This window comes from Moschus berezovskii, chromosome 24 (genome assembly GCF_049115385.1).
Source record: "Moschus berezovskii isolate FMDL1 chromosome 24, NW_MosBer_1.0, whole genome shotgun sequence".
Classification (NCBI taxonomy): Eukaryota; Metazoa; Chordata; class Mammalia; order Artiodactyla; family Moschidae; genus Moschus; species Moschus berezovskii.
Genome location: NC_142483.1, coordinates 21,441,479 through 21,461,688, shown reverse-complemented (window position 1 = coordinate 21,461,688; position 20,210 = coordinate 21,441,479). Strand labels below are relative to the sequence as shown.

The following is a 20,210-nucleotide window of genomic DNA, read 5'->3' as shown; positions in this document are numbered from 1 at the left end:
GCTGGCAGGGCGGTGCGCGCTGCTACCTTGCTTCCTGCACGCCAGCTCTCAAAATCAGGAGGCTGTGTTCACCCATGTCTCCTCTCCAGGGCTTAATAATCGCGAAAACAGAACAATCCACTTTTGCATGGGCTTAACTGTTAACCTAGCACTCTCCAGGATGTTCATCATTCATTTCTGCCAACATGGTTGGGGTAGGAGGTGATGTCGCTGCCATTTTCAAAAATGAAGGGCAGGGGGTGGGGGGTAGGGGGGCTTCTCTGGGAGCTCAGTGGTGAAGAATCCGCCTGCCAGTGCAGAAGACATGGGTTCGATCCCTGGTCCGGGAAGATCCCACGTGCCGTGGAACAGCTAAAGCCCGTGTGCCCCAACTACTAAGCCTGTGCTTTAGAGCCTGGGAGCCACAACTACTGAAGCCCGCACACCCTAGAGCCTGTGCTCTGCAACAAGAGAAGTTGTCACAATGAGAAGCCGGTGTATCACAACTAGAAAGTGACCCCTGCTCTCCATAGCTAGAGAAAGCCTGTGAAGCTACAAAGACCCAGCACAGCCAAATAAATAAATCAAATCATAAAAAATGAGGAAAATGGGGATCAGAGGTGAAATGACTGACTCCAGAACGACAAAGATCATGACTGGCGGAGCCAGCATCTGACTCCTCAGACTGACAACCTGTGGCCTCCCCTACACCGTGTGCCTCTGGATGTGGAGTTAGGAGCCTGTCCTCTGCATGATGACTGCTGTCCCAGTGAGAATGCAGAAGACAGAATCCGAGTCTGCCTCTTTCCTGCCACTGAGTCTGTTCTCTCTCAGAAGTGCATGTTCAGGAAGTGTGCAACCAACTCTCTCTCACTTGTACTGGGAAAGGAAGGCCTGTGAGAACTCTCAGTGTAAGGAAAAGAGAGCCAGTCCCCACGCTCCTCAGTGACTGCTTTTGTGATGCTTGAGGTACATTCATTTCAAGTTTACAAACAAATCCCTGTAAAAGAAGAGTTAGCTTCCTGGAAAGGAACGTCCGGTTTTGAAGCATACCTCAAAATCCTCGGAGAACCCGTGCTGGTTATTAGAATAGAGCTCACCGATGTGTTTAACAAACTGTTTGACAGGAATGGCTTCCATGTCATCTGTAGGAATAAAATAATATTCAGAGTCACATAGATTCCTTTCAGAAACAAATGACACCGATAAGGGAATTCCTGAAGACAGGTATTTGATTTCTGCAAAAAGTGATATAATCGTATCACCTGAAACAGACATCTTCCAGAAAAATGCCTTCTCTGGATTTACTTGACATTAGGGTCTCATTATGATTTTTGAATGCCTAAAAGATAAGTATGGTTTTAAAAACGGTCTATAAAGAATTACCTTTAGTTTTCACATTCAAGATTTATGTACTTAAATCACCACATCATACTTTTAACTAAAACTGAATTTACCACGTGTACTTGTTTGTTAAGAAATGTTACCACGACCTAGGTTTTTCAAAAATTTGCTATTCAGTGTGGTCCAGCTTGGAGCCAGAACCACTCAGTTCTGTTTCTGATCTCTGAAGCCTATGCAGTCTTTGCACACAGTCATGGACAGTCCCAGACAGGTGCCACTGAACCAGCTGGCTTTGGGCACCCTGCCATCTACGTTTACATGTTCACAATTTTCGTGCGAGACAGCTGTGTCCACACAATGCCAAACAACCGGTTTGATGGAATTAACTGGATTTTCTTTTGGTGTTGACAGAACTAGGTACAAATTCGGAGAGACTCCACATTCCAATTTATTTGTAACGCTGTCACTTCAAAAGGACATTTTCAGTTCGTGCGCCTCACGAGCGTTTTACGCTGCTTTACCCAGCTCCACTCTGCACCTTGAGGACGGCCGGAAAACAACCACACCCCACTCACTGGAGCTGCCCGACCTCCCCCTTCTCCCCTTCCCTCGCCCCTCCCCCGCAAATATTTCCTTTTAAAAATACTCTGCTGAATTTGAGATAAACAACAGACATGACATTTACTTTATTCAGAGTGAAAGATCTTTGGCAAACGCACAAACATCTAAACTGCCACAGATGCTTTTCTTAGCAAAGGGTATGAAGATCTGTATGTGTAAATGAGGTCCTACTTTGGCAAGAATGTTATAGATCCAGGCTTGACAATCTGATTTCCCTTCATCTGCTGACAGTTACCATTGACTATGTCATTCCTTCTCGACTTTCTTTCGAGAGAGCAAAGCTCTAAGGGTGGCTTTTTGCATCTATTGACATTTTCAAACTTGAATCATTCCTAAGAGGAAAAGAAGCGTCTCTCATTTACTTTGTTTAAGGAAGGTGACTTATAAACGTTCATAATCCAAACTGCTTAGCGGAGAAATGTGACTTATCAAATAGGGGGTGCCTTGTAAGTACCAATTCTTTCTGTGTGAACCATTAAAGACCTAATCATTTTAACAGGCCTCCTTATGAAAAAAAAAATTGCCAAGTTATTTACAAATATTTCAGGATTGAAGATGTTCATGAATATGCAATCATTTTGCACGCCCAAGAAATCTATAGCGCCCATAATGATGTAACCAGCATTAACAAAGTGAGCTGAGCCAAAATGTTTCCCCGGAATATTTAGCAGAATGCACAGTTCAAGAAAAATTTCCCAAATTATCTGATCACTTCACTTAAAATGTTTTGAAGTAAGCAAATTCTATAATAAAGATCAAGTGGCAAAGAAAAGATTTAAGTTGAGAAAGGGACTAATGTGTACAAAACTAGAGTGTGTCTAAGAGGTTAACCCAAGAATAAACTCATCTTTGAACAAGAGGCGACAGAAATAAGATGGGACACGACCTGGCCCCACAAACACTGCAGCCTACAGACTGCAGGCAACACTTTCCTCCTGTTTATTTTGAAATGAAAGACATTTCATGAAAGACACTGTTTTCAAGAGTGGAGTGAGATGGTTAATAGTTTTTTAGGTTGTATGCCTGAGTCCCTTTGCACCTACCTGAAACTATCACAAAATTGTTAATCAGCTATGTGCACTTGTGCTTAGTCACTTCCGTCATGTGTGACTCTCTGAGACCCCATGGACTGTAACCCTGCAGGCTCCTCCATCCATGGGATTTTCCAGGCAAGAATACTGGAGTGGGGTGCCATTTCCTCCTCCAGGGGATGTTCCCGCCCAGGGATGGAACTTCTGTCTCCTGCACTGCAGGTGAATTCTTTACCTATACCCCAGTACAAAAGAAGGTTAAAAAAAATAGTGTAATAGGTTGAGGGCAACATTTATTCTGTAATGATATGTTAGGACTGGAAATCCCCAAAAAACTTCAGGTGCCATGATTAAGTACATGGACTCCCAGGTAGCGTTAGTGGTAAATAACCCTCCTGCCAATGCAGAAGATATCAAGAGATGTGGGTTCCAAATCTGGGTTGGAAAGATCCCCTGGAGGAGGGCATGGCAACCCACTCCAGTATTCTTGCCTAGAGAATCCCATGGACAGATAAGCCTGGCAGGCTACAGTCCATGGGGTCACAAAGAGTCAGACACAAATGCCATGATTAAGTACATGGACTCTAGTTCAAAATAAGACTGTAGTTCAGCTTCAGAGTTATTTTACTCCAAGGTACATACCACAGTGTTTTAAAGGGCAGAGTCCTGCTTGAGTCACTAACCAAAAAAAAAAAAAATCACTTTAAGGTTAACGATATATTATTTTTTCCTAAAAAATGCTCAACTATACTATCTAACACTATACATGCCTATAAATCAGTCGGTCCATCCCTCCCATGGTTAGAAGCAACAAACCCCAGCAGAGTTCAGTTCGAGAACTGCATATGGAAATACACGACTCACTAGTCTCTCAAATTTGGTTCTTTATCCAAAGAAGTCTAATCACAATCCTCTAGGTTTCCGAGCACCACCAGTAACGTCACAAAACTACCAAACAACCAAACAGAAAGATATACACACACACACACACACACACACGCATGGTCGTAAATCTTTTTTCCTTTGATATTAAGATAAATATAAGGCTGAAGCTAATTAGAAGTCCTAATAGTTTTCCTCTTACACTGGTTTTCTATTAAATTTCTCTCAACATGAGCCAGATAATTATAAAATTACTCTAACTAGATAGAAGGCCAAGCAATTAGGACAGCATTGTAGACCTGATCTGCTCAGTTTATGTCTGCAGAAAGCCTGTGTTACAAGAAGACATCCATCTGTGAGATGTTATTTCCACCTAGACAGCCGAGTTTCATTAACAAATGTCACAACCACCAGCAGCACGAACTATGGACCAGGCACTTTCTGTGCCCTTTACATGTGTTTACATGTCCTCATTCCTCCCAACAGCCCTAAGAGACAGGCGCTGTTTTCATGCTCATTGTAAGAGTTGCAAATACAAGTCTGGAAAGATACACTGAAGCCTGGAACATGGCAGCAGCTGGCTGTAGAGCCAAGAGAGCGGCTGTCGTCCAGGTCACAGTGGAGGGGGAGCCACTGGAAGAGGTGTTTCCTGAGAGCCTAGGACTCAGCCAGATATTAGCGAGATGGTGTCTGCTCAAGGGCAACGTGTGTTCTACTGAACATAAGAAAGTGAGGGCAAGAATCCTGTGAAATGACAAGGTGAAGACTGCCACTGTCTTACAATGGATGGGTTTGATAACTTGGTGACTAGGGAGAAACAAAAAGAACAGGAAAAGAGCTGGAATCAAAGTAAAGATGCCTTGGGACTTCCTTAGTGGTCCAGGGGCTAAGACTCAGCGTTCCATCCCTGGGCCAGTCAGGGAACTAGATCCCATATGCCATAGCTAAGAGTTCACACGCCACAAATGAAGATCCTATGTGCCGTAATTAAGACCTGGCACAGACAAATAAATAAAATGATTTAAACAAAAACAAAGATGGTTTCACTGACTACAGGTTAGACGCTGGATTACTATGATACAGTGAGATGTCTAATGCTAGAGTTGAAAGAAATGTGAACGAAGCCCTTACTGATTGCCAGGGATTATGCTCAGCCTTTTGCATACACTTATCTTCACAAGGACTAGGCACAGAGGGTGCTGTCATCTTCAATTTACACGTAAGGAACCTGAGGCAACTTGTCCAAAGCGACAGCGTTACTAAGCAGCAGAGCTGACATTTGAATCCTGGTGTTTTAAGCCCAAAGCCTGTGCTCCCATGTGATGGGACACACCGCCTGCATTCTCAGAGCACAGTTGCAAGGAAAAGCAAGAAATTAGGCAGAGCGTGTCAGTTAATCTCATAAAATGTTACTACACAGTATAATTTTGTGCCAATATTTTTAAGTATAGAGCTTTCAGATACCAAAGGTTTAAATAAGGCAAAAATGGGCTAACGACTATCACCGCTACATTGCCCTATTACAAAATATTTGATTCAGTCAGTTGAGGATCAGGAAAAGTGGGCTTGTTGGTCTTAAATAATATTATTTATACTTTGTTCCAAGATTTTAGCCTTTTGTGGTTGGAATTCAATCCAGCACATAAGAGGTCCTTTATTTTGGTCAGTCCACAACAAAACATCCTTCTGTACCACTTCTGATGAAGCCTGAAATTAGTTTCTGGTTTGTACGCATCAAAAGCAGAGCACTGTAAGAGGCTGAACCTCTACTGAAAACAAAGTATGAAAGTGAGAGATTCCAAGAGCGAGAAAAGAGCTGGTTTATGTTGACCTCAAATGCAAAACTGCAAAAAAGACAGAAATGCATGTGAACACAAAGAAAAGTTGCTTTTACAAACTGAATGTCCATTGACAGATGAATGAAGAAGATCTGGTACACACACACACACAATGGGAATACAGCTTAGCCATAACAAAGAAAAAAACTGTGTCATCTGCAGCAACATAGATGGACGTAGAGATTGTCATACTGAGTGAAGGAAGTCAGAAAGAAAAAGACAAATACCATCTGATATTATTTGCACATAGAATCTAAAATGTGATACAGATGAATTTCTTTATAAAATGGACACAGAGTCACAAGGCACAGAAAACAAACATGCAGTTACCACAGGGGGAAGAGAATGGAGAATTAGGAGTTTGGGACTGACATATATACACTACTATACACAGAAGCGATAAGCAATAAGGTCCTACTCTACAGCACAGGGAACTGTATTCAATATCTTGCAATAAACTATAATGGAAAAGAACATGAAAATGAATACATACGCATGGGTGTGTCTATCTAACCGAATCACTTTGCTGTACACCAGAAACTAACACAACATTGTGAATCGACTATACTTCAATAAAAACAGAAAGAAAAAAAAAGAAAAGTTGCTTCTGAAATCTGTGGTTATATCTCTGTTGTGCTTGCGTGCTCAGACCCATTCCATTAGAGAGAACTCACCCATGCTAAATTTGCAGACTCTTGGTATTAAGGAACAACAGATAAACCAAAAGGAAAAACTCAGCAATTTTTCCCTTGAAATTGCAAAGAAAAAAAATCAGCACCTGAGGCGGTCCCTGAACGTCCACCACAGGGTGGCGCTGCAGAGGGCCTCGCCTAGCACGCTGCAGGGTGGTAGGGTCTTTAGCCTGCAACTCAGTGTAACTGTGTAGCCCTGAATCTCACCTGCCACCACGGCCAGAATACTTCCTGTGCATCAGGTACCCAGAGACAGTGGTGTGAATGGAAAAGGCCACAATCAGTTGGCCTGGTGATACAGGACCTTACCTCTCTGTGACTGCCACTCCTCATCTAATTGGAAATCAGAACCAGCTAATTCAGAGTGCTATGCAGAAAACATAACTACTTACCAGAGAGCTTGGCATCTAGTAAGTGCATAAAGCTATGATTTACTATGAGGTGAGAATTGATATGCATGCGAGATCCTATGATCTGGGGGCTAGGAGAAACAAAGAACCTGGCCAGGGTCCACTGCCATCAATTGGCTGGGCCAGGCTGACCCCAAAGCTGGCTTCTTGGGCCTTAATGTGACCTCTCTAGGTCTTAAATTGAACATATAGAGAGGGCAGAAAACCCTACAATATGTGTTAAAGACTTTCTCCAACAAAAATGGGCTGAAATGAATCACTCTGGCTTCAAAGGTAAACTCTGGTTTACCTGGAAAATTCACACTGATATTCTGGTCACCCTGAAGATGCCAGGTAAATAGAATACCATGGTATTTACCTTCCTGCCTTCCAAGATGCTTAGCTGTGGGGTTGACTGGCCTAAGGTCTGTTTCAGAAAATTATCGCTGCTTGTTTACTCTGGCAGGCTGTGGGTATACATATAAATTTACCATGAAGATTCCAGAAGGCCTTCAGTCACTTACTGAGGCCAATCTGTGCGAACTTCATGTAACACTTGGCATTTCCTCAACCCTATTCCAAATCCCAACCAAATCTTTATGAGGGCAGGGAGAGCCTAGTACTTGGGTCCAGTTCAGTCATACTCAGGCATCCTCCTGAGCATGACTGGGCTGTTTTCAGGGACTGCTAACCACCCCTGTAGTGCACAGACCTTAAGACTGAGAACTCAGTCTCCTTCCTTTCTGAGGAGGGATCAGACTCTCATCTCAGAAGCCACGTTCAGGCCTCTCTCTGTGCTTGGTAATACCTGTGTCAACTTAAGAAGATAAAGCAAATAGCAAATACGATTATTGAGATTTTTAGCTCCTGATTTAGGACACAATAGATTTTTGTCTAAATCAGACTCTTAGGATGCAAGGAGTGCTGTGGAGATGAGGACATTTTATTTCCTGCCATAAAAAAGAAATCTCTTTTCATTTATGACACAATGAAGTCAATAAAGAAAGGGCTTCATTATTGTCAAAAGACCAATGAATCTCCTTTGGAGATAATCTCTGTATAAATAAAATATGCCAACAAGGTTGGTTTAATCCCAAGGGTTTTAAACTGCATGTTTAAAACCCCTTTATGTGCTGGCACCCTGCTGAAGCCAGTGACCTTCAAATTATTAAGATGTGTTTTAACTGCGGGAAAGGCACGAATCATTTCTGGATTTCTAAACTACTGGTTAGCAGCAACGTTTTGTTTTGTAATGTTCTTGTTAGAAAGTTAGATTTTCTAATTTCCAGAGAAAAACATTTATAAGGACATTTGTGTTTGACAATAGGCACATTTGGAAAAGCCCTTTCAACATGCTCTATAAACAGGCTAATTCAATGAGCTGAGTTCTGATTTTAAAAAGCTACATATGATGAAAGTCTAAAAGAACAGGTAGCATAATACACTGAATATAATTTGCAGATGATATATTATATAATGCTTCATTAATAATTAGAGTAAAAATGTAATTCATTAATAACTGCAGTGAAAATACAATGAAAGCTTGGTGTTTTAAAAGATTACCCCAAAGGTGGAAACAGTAGATTTTTAAAAATACTTGCAGATAATAATTAATAATAATATCAATTTAATAATAATATGGATCCAACTACCATGGCCTGGCTTCAGTCCCTGGTTGGGGAACTGAAATCCTGCAAGTTGCACAGCGTGGCCAAAATAATAATGATGATGATGATCTTAAAGGAGAGAAGTTTGTGACTACTTCAATATCTTAGAAGACAGACTACTAGAACGGGGCTGATAGCTAGGTCATTACAATCAATTGTGCCTTATCTTCCCAGAGTAACAATGGGAGACCAGTGAGCATGGAACATTTGATTTTGAAAAGCCATTAGTGGGACGTAGGAAGAGTCAAAGCCCCTTTCATTCTCCCGAAGAAGTCACAATTTAACTTATCTGGAAGAAGACTGCGTACTTTTCTCAGGCTTCATACACATAGCAGATTTCACAATTTAAAAAATTTCCTGATAGGGACTATCCTGGTGGTCCAGTGGCTAAGATCTTTGCTCCCAATGCAGGGGACCCAGGTTCAATCCCTGGTAAGGGAACTAGAGTCTGCATGCCACAACTAAAGATCCTGCATTTTGCAACTCAAGATCCCACATGCCCCAACTAAGACCCAGCACAGTCAAAGAAATGAATGAATTAAAAAAAAAATCCTAATAAAAGAACTGATGTCACTTCTCTAGTAATTGGAACTGTCTGGTAAAATGTTTGCATAAGGAGTTCTCTCTCATATGCTTGGCTAACCAACCTTCACTGACACATTGGGTTTATAATTTCCACACTGTACAGGATTTAGGTGAAAAAAAAAGTCTTCCTTCTTACAGCACTATCTTTGCCAATTAAACCAGGACACTATGAAGAGTCTAAATTCCTAAATTTCAGTTAGAGCTAGTAAACCTGATAACTCAAATTTCCTCAAATGTTCCTATAAGCATCTGTCTCCAAGAGATGAGTATCAAAAGGTTAGCAAAGCTTTCCTTAACCTTTCGTCTATTTTATAATATTTTTTTAAGAGCCAGTGTAACTTGCTGGTTCTACTTATGCTTTGGGATTTCAAGATCAGAGCTGTTTATCCATGAATTTGCACCACAGCAGAATCATCCAAAAGTTGGTGATTTAAGAGTCTAATTTATTCAATATTCAACATGTTTTTGAGCTGTTCTCCAAGTCATTTAAATCACACATCCCTGGGACTTCCCTAGCAGCCCAGTGGTTAAGACTCTGCACTCCCAATGCAGGGGGCACAGGTTCAATCCCTGGTCAGGGAACTAGACTTCACACGCTGAAACTAAAAGCTTGCATGCCACAATCAGAAGAGTCAGTATGCCCCAACAAAGAGTGAAGACCCCATGTGTGGCAATTAAGACCTGGAGCATAAAAAATAAATAAATCACAAATTCCTACTTGGCATAGGGAATAGAGATATTGGTGGGGGGGGGGAGTCTTTTTCTTAGGAAAGAAAAGAATAAAGATGACTAAGAAACAAAGAGGAGAGTTTTGTTTTTTTTTTTTTTGGACATGGAGGAAACTTCAACAGAAGAAGGATGAAATGCTGTCATGGAGGATGAAAGACAATTTAGTGGAAAAGCAAGTGGTCAGTGCTACTGAAAGAAGAAAATCCAGAAAAAATTCTAAGAGAATAGTCACATGTATTTGAAGATGCCTTGATTTAAGGAAACAAAATCCAAACGAGACTGAAGTCCTCAGATATCACAACTGTCAGAGGAACATGCCAAGAGGTGGCAGAGCCATTTCTAAGCATCTGTGCTTTGAAGTCACACAGAGAATTCCAATGCTAGCCCACCATTTATCCATGCAACCTCAGGCAAATTAAAGGATGTCTCTGAGCCTCGGTTTCTTCATCTGTGAAATGGGGGTATGGATTGCACCACTTTCCCTAAAATTAATGTTAAAAAAAAAACAAACATAATCCACATTAGTTTTGATCAATAAATGCTCAATAAATATCAGATGATGATGATATTTTCTGAGGAAGGCTAAGTGCAAAGTAAGTTCTAGGATCAGAGTATGTTACACCTTTTATACTGATGACTTAGGGACTCTACAACAGTTCGGCAGCTGAATTTTCAATCTTACTCTGTTTCCCACACTTCAAAACTGTGTAATGGTTCAGTTTCCTGGTTGTTGTCTGGAAATATCTTTTTTGAAAAATCAGTGATAGAAAGTGAGGGGTTCAAATAATGAAATATAATTTAGGTTGATACACCTAGGACCTAGAAGTCTTCCTGTTAGGTTTCAAATATGGACAAAGAGTAAGTGAGATCCAGTGGGCAGGGTAAGTATTCCATATTAGTTCTATAAATATCCTACTATTTTTAGACATAAAAACAATTAGAGGAACTTCCCTGGCAGTCCAATGGTTAAGATTTTGCCTTCCAATGCAGGAGATACAGGTTTGATCCCTGTTTGGGGAATTTCGATCCCATATGCCTCATGGCCAAAAAAAACAAGACATAAAACAGAAGCAGTGCTGTAACGAATTCAATAAAGACTGTAAAATTGGTCCACATAAAAAAAAGTATAAAAATTAGATATTTCCTAAGGTAAATCATTTAAAAGGATACTAAGGAGGTCTCAATTAAAGGAAAATTGTGCTGAAACTTAATAGGGTTTAAAAAAACTGGTGATACTTTAGAAATTCATGCTTTCCTTATATTGCCTTTCTTTATGCAAGACAACTGTCCTGTAATAACTGGAAGAAACCTAAAGAATAAATAATCATGGATTGTTACAATGAAATTACAAACTATGTTACAAATTTACTAAATAGGACTGTGTAGTTTTAAGAAAAATAAGGGATTGTGATCTGGTTTAAAGATTTTTAAAGAAAGGTCATATAAGGTAACTTCTGCTCATTGAAGGGTGAAGTAAGTTTTCTGTCTAGGGACATCCCCATGGAAGGCCACTGCTATAAAACCCGAGGAAACACTAGAAGAGCAGTCTCATGTTTGGTTTCACCAGACAAGTCCTCTAACACTACAGCATTTAAAGTCATTCATTCTCACAAATGTGTCACAACTCATCAAGGGGATGTGTCTACTAGGATTTCCCTAGCAGTCCAATGGTTAGGACACTTCACTTTCAATACACAGGGCAAGGGTTCGATCCCTGGTTGGGAACTAAGACCCCACATGCCTTGTGGCACAGCCAAAACATGAATAAACTAGGTAAGCAACAAGGATTTACTATATAGCACAGGGACCTAGATTAAATATCTTATTGCAAAAAAAGGATGCATCTACTACGCCAAGGGAGATTCAGCTGGATTCCATGGATTTCTCAGTTAGTGGACAATCTTATGCTGTGGAATTGTTCCTTCCACGCATTTCTACCATCAATGAGTGAGAATTTCACATTTAAATAGATGTACTGTTGGACTGTGAGTTTTCTACTTGCTGCTGGGAAATGAAGCAGAGAACATTCAAAGAGCATTTCTGGTCTAAGACACCTACTCAGAGGTGTGGCAAAGCGGCCATGACTGATGGCATTTTCTGAGGATCCCAGGGAACTCAAAGTCCTAAAACCCAAGCCGAAGGACGTGGTGAAGCTGGCTGCACCCAGTGGATGTGGGATACGTGTTTGGGACAGTCTTAACCTGGGGACTGTGCAAATGCTTGCTGACCACAGATGCTGGGAGGTATGATACCATGATTTGGGAAGGAGAGCATCCACAGCTGACAACTCTGGCTTCCATGAATCTTTCCAAACTGCCCTGACACATACCACCTCATGTGATCTTGAATATCCTGCTCACTTTGCAGATTCTGGAAACTAGGCTCAGAGAGGTCAAGTCATTGACCTAGGTTTCACGGTGGAGGCAGGGTGAGATCTGTGGCGTTCTGATTCCCCATCCAGGGGGGAAAAAACTAAAAATGCAAAGACAGTGCAAGAAGTATCTCACCACTTAACCTTTTAAAATGGATTTCAATTGCACAACTACCCAACAGCTGTGTTTGTTGGCTGAATCAATTCAGAGGGGAGAGGCCCCGGGCATTTTCCAGAGGTCAACACATATTCTAGGTGATGCGAGAGGAAAATGATTATACACGCACTGCTGCACAAATGCGGTAGAGTCAACAAAACTTATTCCATGGGGACGGGGGGCTGGTTCCTGTCCGCCCCCTCTCAAAGGCAAAGGATGTAATAAAGGGTGAGGGTTAGTGGAGAAGAACAAACGCAACACAAAACCTACCCATCTGTATGGGAATCGTTCAGCAGCCACAGAATGATCCAGTGGAGGACTTACCCAGAGACTTTTCTACTACCCTCTCTGCTGTGCGACAAGCGTTAGGGAGAGAAGCTCACAGAATGGTGAGAACACGGCCAATTCCAGCAATATCTAATGTCTTAACATATAGAGACATACAGGGCCAAACCAGTCCCCACCCATAACCATATCTAGAGAAAACATGCAAACAACAGCAGCGTTCCTTCTGGGGACTCAGAAAAGTACTGCATCTCCGAGCCTCATTGCACAGGCCTTAAAAGAACTGTAAGGAGGCTTTGCTCATATTCATCATTCATCCGGAGAGTTCGAGAATGCCTACCATGTGCCAGGTAGTTATTCTTGCACTAAGAAGACATCCATTTGCCTTCAGGAAGCTCTCACTGTAGTTGGGGGAGACCGCAAACCAAGTAAAATGCATGGTGTACTAGATGATGAAGAAAACCATTCTAGAGAATGAGGCAGACAGCTGGGATCCAGGGTCTGCAGGGCAGTGGGAGACGGCACCTCTGGTTACAACAGAATGATGTCAAGAGGATCCGTGTACACACTGCTATATGTAAAATGGATAACTGGGACTTCCCAGTGGTCCAGTGGTTAAGACTTTATGCCCCCAATGCAGGGGGTCCAGGTTCAACTCCTGGTCAGGGAACTAGATCTCATATGGCAACTAAAGATCCGACAACTAAAACCTGGTGCAGGCTAATGAGTAAAATAAATATTTAAATAAAATGGATAACCAACAAGGACCTACTGTACAGCACAGGGAACTCTGCTCAGTGTTACCTGGCAGCCTGGATGGGAGGGGAGTTTAGGGGAGAATGGATACATGTATTATGTACGGCTGAATCGCTTTATTGTATACCTGAAACCATGACAACATTGTTAATAGGCTATACTACTCCATTATAAAATACAAAAGGATGAATGTATAAGATAACTGAAAATTCGTGTTTCCAAGTACAGAATGCAACCCAGAGGAAGAACATTCGATTCTGGCACAACAGCAAGGGGACACCAAATAAAAACGATGGAAAAGTGAAGAAGTGAGTGTTAGCCGCTCAGCTGTGTCCGACTCTTTGCGACCCCATGGACTGTAGCCCACTAGGTTCCTCTGTCCATGGAATTCTCCAGGCAAGAATACTGGAGTGGTAGCCATTCCCTTCTCTGGGGATCTTCCCAACCCAGGGATCAAACTTGGGTCTCCCGCATTGCACGCAGATTCTTTACCATCTGAGCCACCAGAGAAACCCCCAAAAAACGACGGGGGCCACCTTCAGATCACTCACACCATCTACCAGAGCTAAGCCACTGATGAACCTCTCACATCTGTGGCATCAGCTAAGATTTACTCCTGCAATGCAGGAGACCTGGGTTTGATCCCTGGATCAGGAAGATCCCCAGAGAAGGGAATGGATACCCACTCCAGTATTCTTGCCTGCAGAATCCCAAGGCTAGGGATCGCTAGGGATGCAGGCTCTGTGCCATGAGGTCATAAAGAGTCGGACATGACTGAGAGACTAACACTTTCCACCAATCCCTACCCCAACAGCACCTGAGCATTTCCTACTTGTACCAAGGACAAATGAAACAGATATCAGACCAAGAAAATCTCTCTAGAACCCCATACAAAGAGCCTAAGTACAAAAACTTTCAACCATCATGTAATTATTTTCAGAGTAAGGAATCTTAGGATAAAACTTTAAAATATATATGTAACAGTATTTCAGTTTTTTTTTAAAGCAAGCACACATTGCCTGTCATAACAAAATCGAGTCCAAGTAGACTGCAAATACATAAGTATGTTTTCCCCTTTTTTCTACTCTTTCTTCCCTTTCTTCATGAGACTCTATGTTATGTGAACTCATAGTCATCTGTTCTCTGAAAGATGATTTCATTACATGGAAGATATGTAAAGGAGCAAAGATTTCATTCAATTACCCTTAGTTAAGGCTCTCTTAGACTGGGCGAGCTTGAAAAGACTATAAAAATAATATTTTGTCATGGCTGTCACAAAACACTGAGAACAAAAAAGAAAAACAATTAGCCCACTGGAAACAGGAGTCGTGTCTTACTTACCCGGAATAGGAATGATTGGAATACTTTCATTGGGGACCACCCGAGGTGAACTGCTATCTTCCACATAGAAATGAGCTGTCTGAAAACATTTTCTGTGCAGGAAAGAGAGAAACAGTAAGAGAAGAGAAATACACTTTGAGTTCACCATCTTTCTTCTTTCAGACTCTCCCAGCTTTCTATTTCACCCAGCACTGAGTACACATCCATGGGAAAGGAGCAAGATATAGGAGGACATGGTCCAGCCGATTGGAAGGACCCCCTGCAGCAGAAGAATATCTACTTTTTATTACACTATATCTATCCTGAGAGTTAAAAGGGACACAACTTAGGCATGAGCCACTCAGACACATGAAAAGTTGGCATGAACTGAGGAAACTTGCTGTATGAACTGCAAGGATTAGCTCACAATCTTCCCCAATTCAACCTGCTCCAGAGGAAGAATTATTCACTATTCTAAACTCTCGTAACCAAGTTCAAACCATACCTTGAACCCTCCCAAATGCAGTCATTGAATGGCCCAAGCACACAATAGCACCTCATTGTTAGCACTCACTGAAGGCCCCCACCCCAAGCCCCAGACAGCTCCTGAAGGGGGTCAGAGGACTTCCAGGGGCAAGCACCCTAGCCAGATCACATCAGAGACCAGCACCCAACGCTGTTGAGTGTCGTCTGTATGTCAGGGGGTCTGTTTGATTTTTACCTGGACTTGAGACAAAGCAGGGAGCAGACACTGGTCATCACTGGACAGGCAGGGAGCAGAAAAGCCATCGGCGGCTCGCTCAGCCTCTGCCTGCTGCCGCCGGCTGGCCCTCGGTGTTCCCGCAGCCACGTCACTGCTCATTGCGGCCCTAATGAGCTGCCGGAAGCACCGGCTGAATATTTAATGAGGCTGCTCAGCATGAATGGCTATTGTGACCAGAGACGGGTCCCTGTTCATCTGGCAGAGGGGCTTCACAATAGCTGGCCCCACTGCTGGGTCTTTGAGACAAGCAGGCGGCAGCCTTCTGGTGCTTGGGGTCCCGGGGACCCAGGCCACTCCTCTGGCGTCTCCCAAGAGCCCCGTGCACACCCAATTAGAGCTTCACTTTTTCGGGGTTAGGTGATCGGTATCCCTACCACTGGAGTAAGTCGACTTTTCTTCGGAGTTGTCTTGGCTCACCTGATTGCAAGTACCCTTGCAATGATTCTGTTGGGTGTCTCATGTTTCTACGAAGCCAAAGCAGACGGGTAAAGAAGAAATACCAGGGAACCTCAGAGAGTACAGGAGATCTTGGTGGGAGTGAGGAAGGGTCTGAGTTCTGTAGATTATCGGAACTGTAGGTTTGCGCGGAGCTGTTATAACTACGCACAAGCAAGAAGGATCACACGTCCCAGTGGGAAGTGTTTTCCTTTAAGCGGCGCCTGTGTTGAGACAGGAAGTAGCTCTAACCAACTGCACACCCAGGCACGGCTATGGAAGCAGTCTGGAGGGCTGCTCCCTGCCATGAGGGGCTCCGGAACATAAATCACTCCCTCTCCTGGCACACATCTCATGGGACTGCTCTCGCAGAGCACTGAACAATGGTTTTTTCCTATGAACTGCCTGGCATTTGTAGTATAAATAATAGAACACGTTTTCACCACTCACCGTCTAGCTGTCTATCCCTAAATTTGGAAGAAACAGTCAGTCTGACTTAAGCTACAAGCACATGAAATGTATAAAGTATTTTAGGGCTACAGTAGTGATAGGACCCTCTACTCAATGTGAAATGAAGCAGATTCATGTGAAAAAAAAAACAAACCCATGATTTTGTGATTTGATGTAATAGTTTCTTTCTGTTTCTAAGCTCTTCATCAAATTTTCTATTTCTCCATCCCTGCTACCTCCATGTCCCTGTCCCCAATTTACACAGAGTTCCAGAATGTAACCTTAGAGTTAAAACACAGAGGATGGAGACTTTGCCAACCAGCTACAACTATAGCCACCCACCGTCATAGCTGAGGAGTTTCTATTTTACTTAAGATACTGGACCACTGAAGTATTTAGTAGCCCAAAAAAGTACTGTATGATCATGAAACGTATGGCCCAGTTTACCAGTTCAGATTTGAACTATGCACAAAAGGGGGAAAAAAATGCAAAAAAGATACCACACAACAAAGAATTAACTATTCTAAGACCATAATTACGCTACCTGATAGATTTCTAAAATATAAAGTATTAGTTGAAACAATCAGCATTGGCCAAGTAACTGTTAACATCAAATGACTTGGAAAGCACGAATTGACGTGGCAGGGTCTTTTCCTGGAAGAACACAGGCAGACAGTTCACCCAGACCCTCAGTTACATGTGAGGCCAGAGGCTCATATCCTCTTTGAAAAAAGCAGCATGGACCGAAGCACATCACATGCTCCAAGTGTGGCTGTTTATAATGGATTTTCCCTGGAGCAAAGGACTCTGGGATTGCCAGAGAAGAGCACACCCTGGGGATGAAGGTCGGAAACTCAGGGACCGAGGTCGCCACATCTGCACCCTGAGGCAGGTCACACGGACTCGGGTGTGCACCCAACTACAGAACGCGGTGGCAAACATCTTCCCTCGGAAAAAAGGTTTCAGTGGACCCATGGAGCATTTATTTGGCAGCCATTGCTTAGCATGGTGCATGTAGAGAACACATTCTCTTTCTGGGAGCTTTAAAAACACCTCCTTAAGCCTGGCTAAGCATTTGAGTAATGAAAAATTAGGAAATATTGATACAAATGAAAACAAAGAGAAAAAAAATCCAAGTTACCCTCATCCTTCTCTTAGTAATCATCACTACTGCTATTGTGGGGTGTATCATTCCACACTCTTCCTAATCTAGTGACTGTTCTTTGTTCATTGACAATGACAAACTGGGAGCAGAACACTGAACAAAAGGCAGACAAGGTCTCGCCCTTGTGGTGCTAACGTTCTTTTGGGGAAATCAACCACAAACAAGTAAACAAACAGTTTCAAAGCGTCAAGAGCTATGAACAAAATACAACAGGATGAGGTGGTGGAATCTGATGGGGGAGGTGAGGGAGGGGTCCTCCCTGACGAGGTGGCCTCAGAACTGAGACGTGATTAAGGAGCAAGGGTCATGGGAAGGTGTAGGGAAGACGGTTCAGGCAGATCCAGGAGCTGGTTAAAGAGCCTTAGCGCAGAGTGAGCTTTTCCACTGCAGGAACTGAAAGGAAGGCAGACTTAAGAGCAGGGAAAGCAGCAGACCCAGAGAGGAGGGCAAGAGGCAGCTCACGTCAGATCCAAGGCCATATACTTTGTTAGCATCTGTGAGCAATGAAAAGCCGACAGAAGGCTGTAATCCACAGACTGGAACGTTCGCACTCATCCCCTTCAAAGCACGTGCTCTGGCTGCTACATGATGAATGGAGTACAGACCAGCAAGAACGGAGCAAGGAGAGCCATCAGGGTCTGCTGTTGTGATATCCACATACCGACAGGCACACAGTTTTCTTTTAACAAAAGGAGATCATATTATACATATCTCCTTGATAACAAATAGGAACTGACATCCTCAGTCTGCTTACTTCTCCCCTTTATGGACATACTACGCTGGTAGATGTTTAACTTCTTATTTCTTGAATAACTGTTGATGGGGGGGGTCTACTTTGGTCAAGAGACTGATAATTTTGCTGGGTTGTGGCCTCCTTTCCACTCCCATTGACCACGTGGAGATGAATCTTCTCTGGGTACAAATTCTACACTGTGGGTTTAATACCTAAGAAAAGTGGCTGGTTCAGAGTCATTACCACACGATATTTTATTTGACTTGCTCATCTCAGAGAAGTCTCATGAGATGTTTTGGGGTTTTTTTTGCTGCTTCTTTTTTTTCTTTAAACCTTCAGTAGTATCCAGGAACTAAAAAAGTAAAGGCAAGTGATTTCGGAGAAGATGAAAAGAAAGTGTGCGTTTTAATGCCTCTAAATATCTAAATTGTGATGTGTTCCAAGAGGCAGTATTGTCTCTAACTCTGAGCTCAGGAAAAAGGAGATAAAATTTCTGAACATGCCTCAGTGTGTCACCAAGCGTGCAATTTCAAAGGTCTATTTAGGTCCAGCTCTCCTTCAAGTTACTGACTCTACCATCTCTCCTTGAAGGAAACAGTCTTCAGATCAAGAGTCTTCCTATAACAACATTTCTTCACACTGAGCATTTGTTTATGCCAGTACCTCGAACAGGGAAATAAAGTCAATTGTGTTTGGAATAGGAAAAAAAAAAAGAACATTTTTAAGTTTAACTACAAATTACAGTCTCCTGGATACTGACCATAAATTTTGCATTTGCCTCTTCCCCCCTTTCCTTTCTTTCCTTTTCCTCTGCCCCTCCCATTACGTCTGCTTTGAGAACCTGAAAACAGATCTTCTGTTTTTCCACTGAACCTGACTGGCTCAGTAATGGTCTAAATTAGTTATCTCTTACTTCCCCTCATCTACCTGTCAGCAAGTATTTTCCTGATACTCTGTGCTTCCCAATTTAGGAATCTGTTTTTTCCCTAAAAATCTCTTTATTTCTTTAAGATTACAAATAGAATATTTACTCCCACGTTGAACTAGCTGAGTCACTTTCAGATGTGGAAACCAGCTAAGCAAAAGAGGGGAGAAAAGGCTCACTTCACAACTCAAATTAGCAAGAGCAAAAACAAACAAAAAAGGCAAATAAAATTACTTGGTTTAACCTTACTTTCTACTACTACTTTCTTTTCTTTTATTATTTTTTTATTGAAAGATAATTGCTTTACAGAATTTTGCTGTTTTCTGTCAAACCTCAGCATGAGTCAGCCATGGGTATACATATATCCCCTCCCTTTTGAACCTCCCGCCCATCTCCCGCCCCATCCTACCCCTCTAGGTTGATACAGAGTCCCTGTTTGAGTTTCCTAAGCCATACAGCAAATTCCCATTGGCTATCTATTTTACATTCAATTTAGGAATTTAAAGTTCACCTTAGTTTTGGAGGGTCCTAAGTCAGTCAGCGCCCCCCTCCCCATACACACACACACACACACATAAGAACACTCCCCACTGAAGTTTCAATCAAGTAGTGGTTATCACTCAGCAGCACATAGCTCTTTGCCTCGGGCAGCTTTTAAAATCCCATGTTGGATGAGCCCCATTCCTGGTGATTCTAGCTGGGCAGGCCCAGGATGGGTACACGGATCTGTGTCTTCTGCAAAAATTGTCCCCAACTTCGGGTGTGATTGTCTCTGGTGAAGGACCACTGCGAGAGAAAAAAAAACGGTTCCCAAGAATCTCTAGGTCCTAAGAAAGCTCTAAAGAAATAAAACAGTCCTGGGTGGCGAGCGCTTTAAAAAATGCCCAGTGAAGATTCTAGAATTTAAAGGGTCCTGTATGAGAAAATGAAATCGGATTAAGAATTCAAGGATGTTAACATAACTCATCTCAAACACAGAAAGAAAAACTGTATTGCACATAACTTGAACAAAACCACAGAAAGTCTTCTTTGTTTCTGTGAGAACCTAAGTTCCCAGACATAGGATGGAATTCTCTAAGAGAGACAAGCGTGC

The 20,210-nt window shown here is 42.4% G+C and overlaps 1 protein-coding gene across 3 annotated transcripts in view; it reads right to left on the bottom strand.

Annotated features, from left to right (window-relative positions):
* Nucleotides 1-20,210, bottom strand: part of PTPRG (protein tyrosine phosphatase receptor type G) — a 771,055-nt gene that overhangs the window by 45,472 nt on the left and 705,373 nt on the right. For all 3 annotated transcript variants that reach the window (XM_055414236.2, XM_055414235.2, XM_055414238.2), the window contains 2 exons: nt 14,668-14,759; nt 1,033-1,124 (listed from right to left, as the gene is read on the bottom strand). In XM_055414236.2, coding sequence (XP_055270211.2) covers nt 1,033-1,124; nt 14,668-14,759 — 184 coding nt within the window. The remainder of the gene's footprint in view (nt 1-1,032; nt 1,125-14,667; nt 14,760-20,210) is intronic.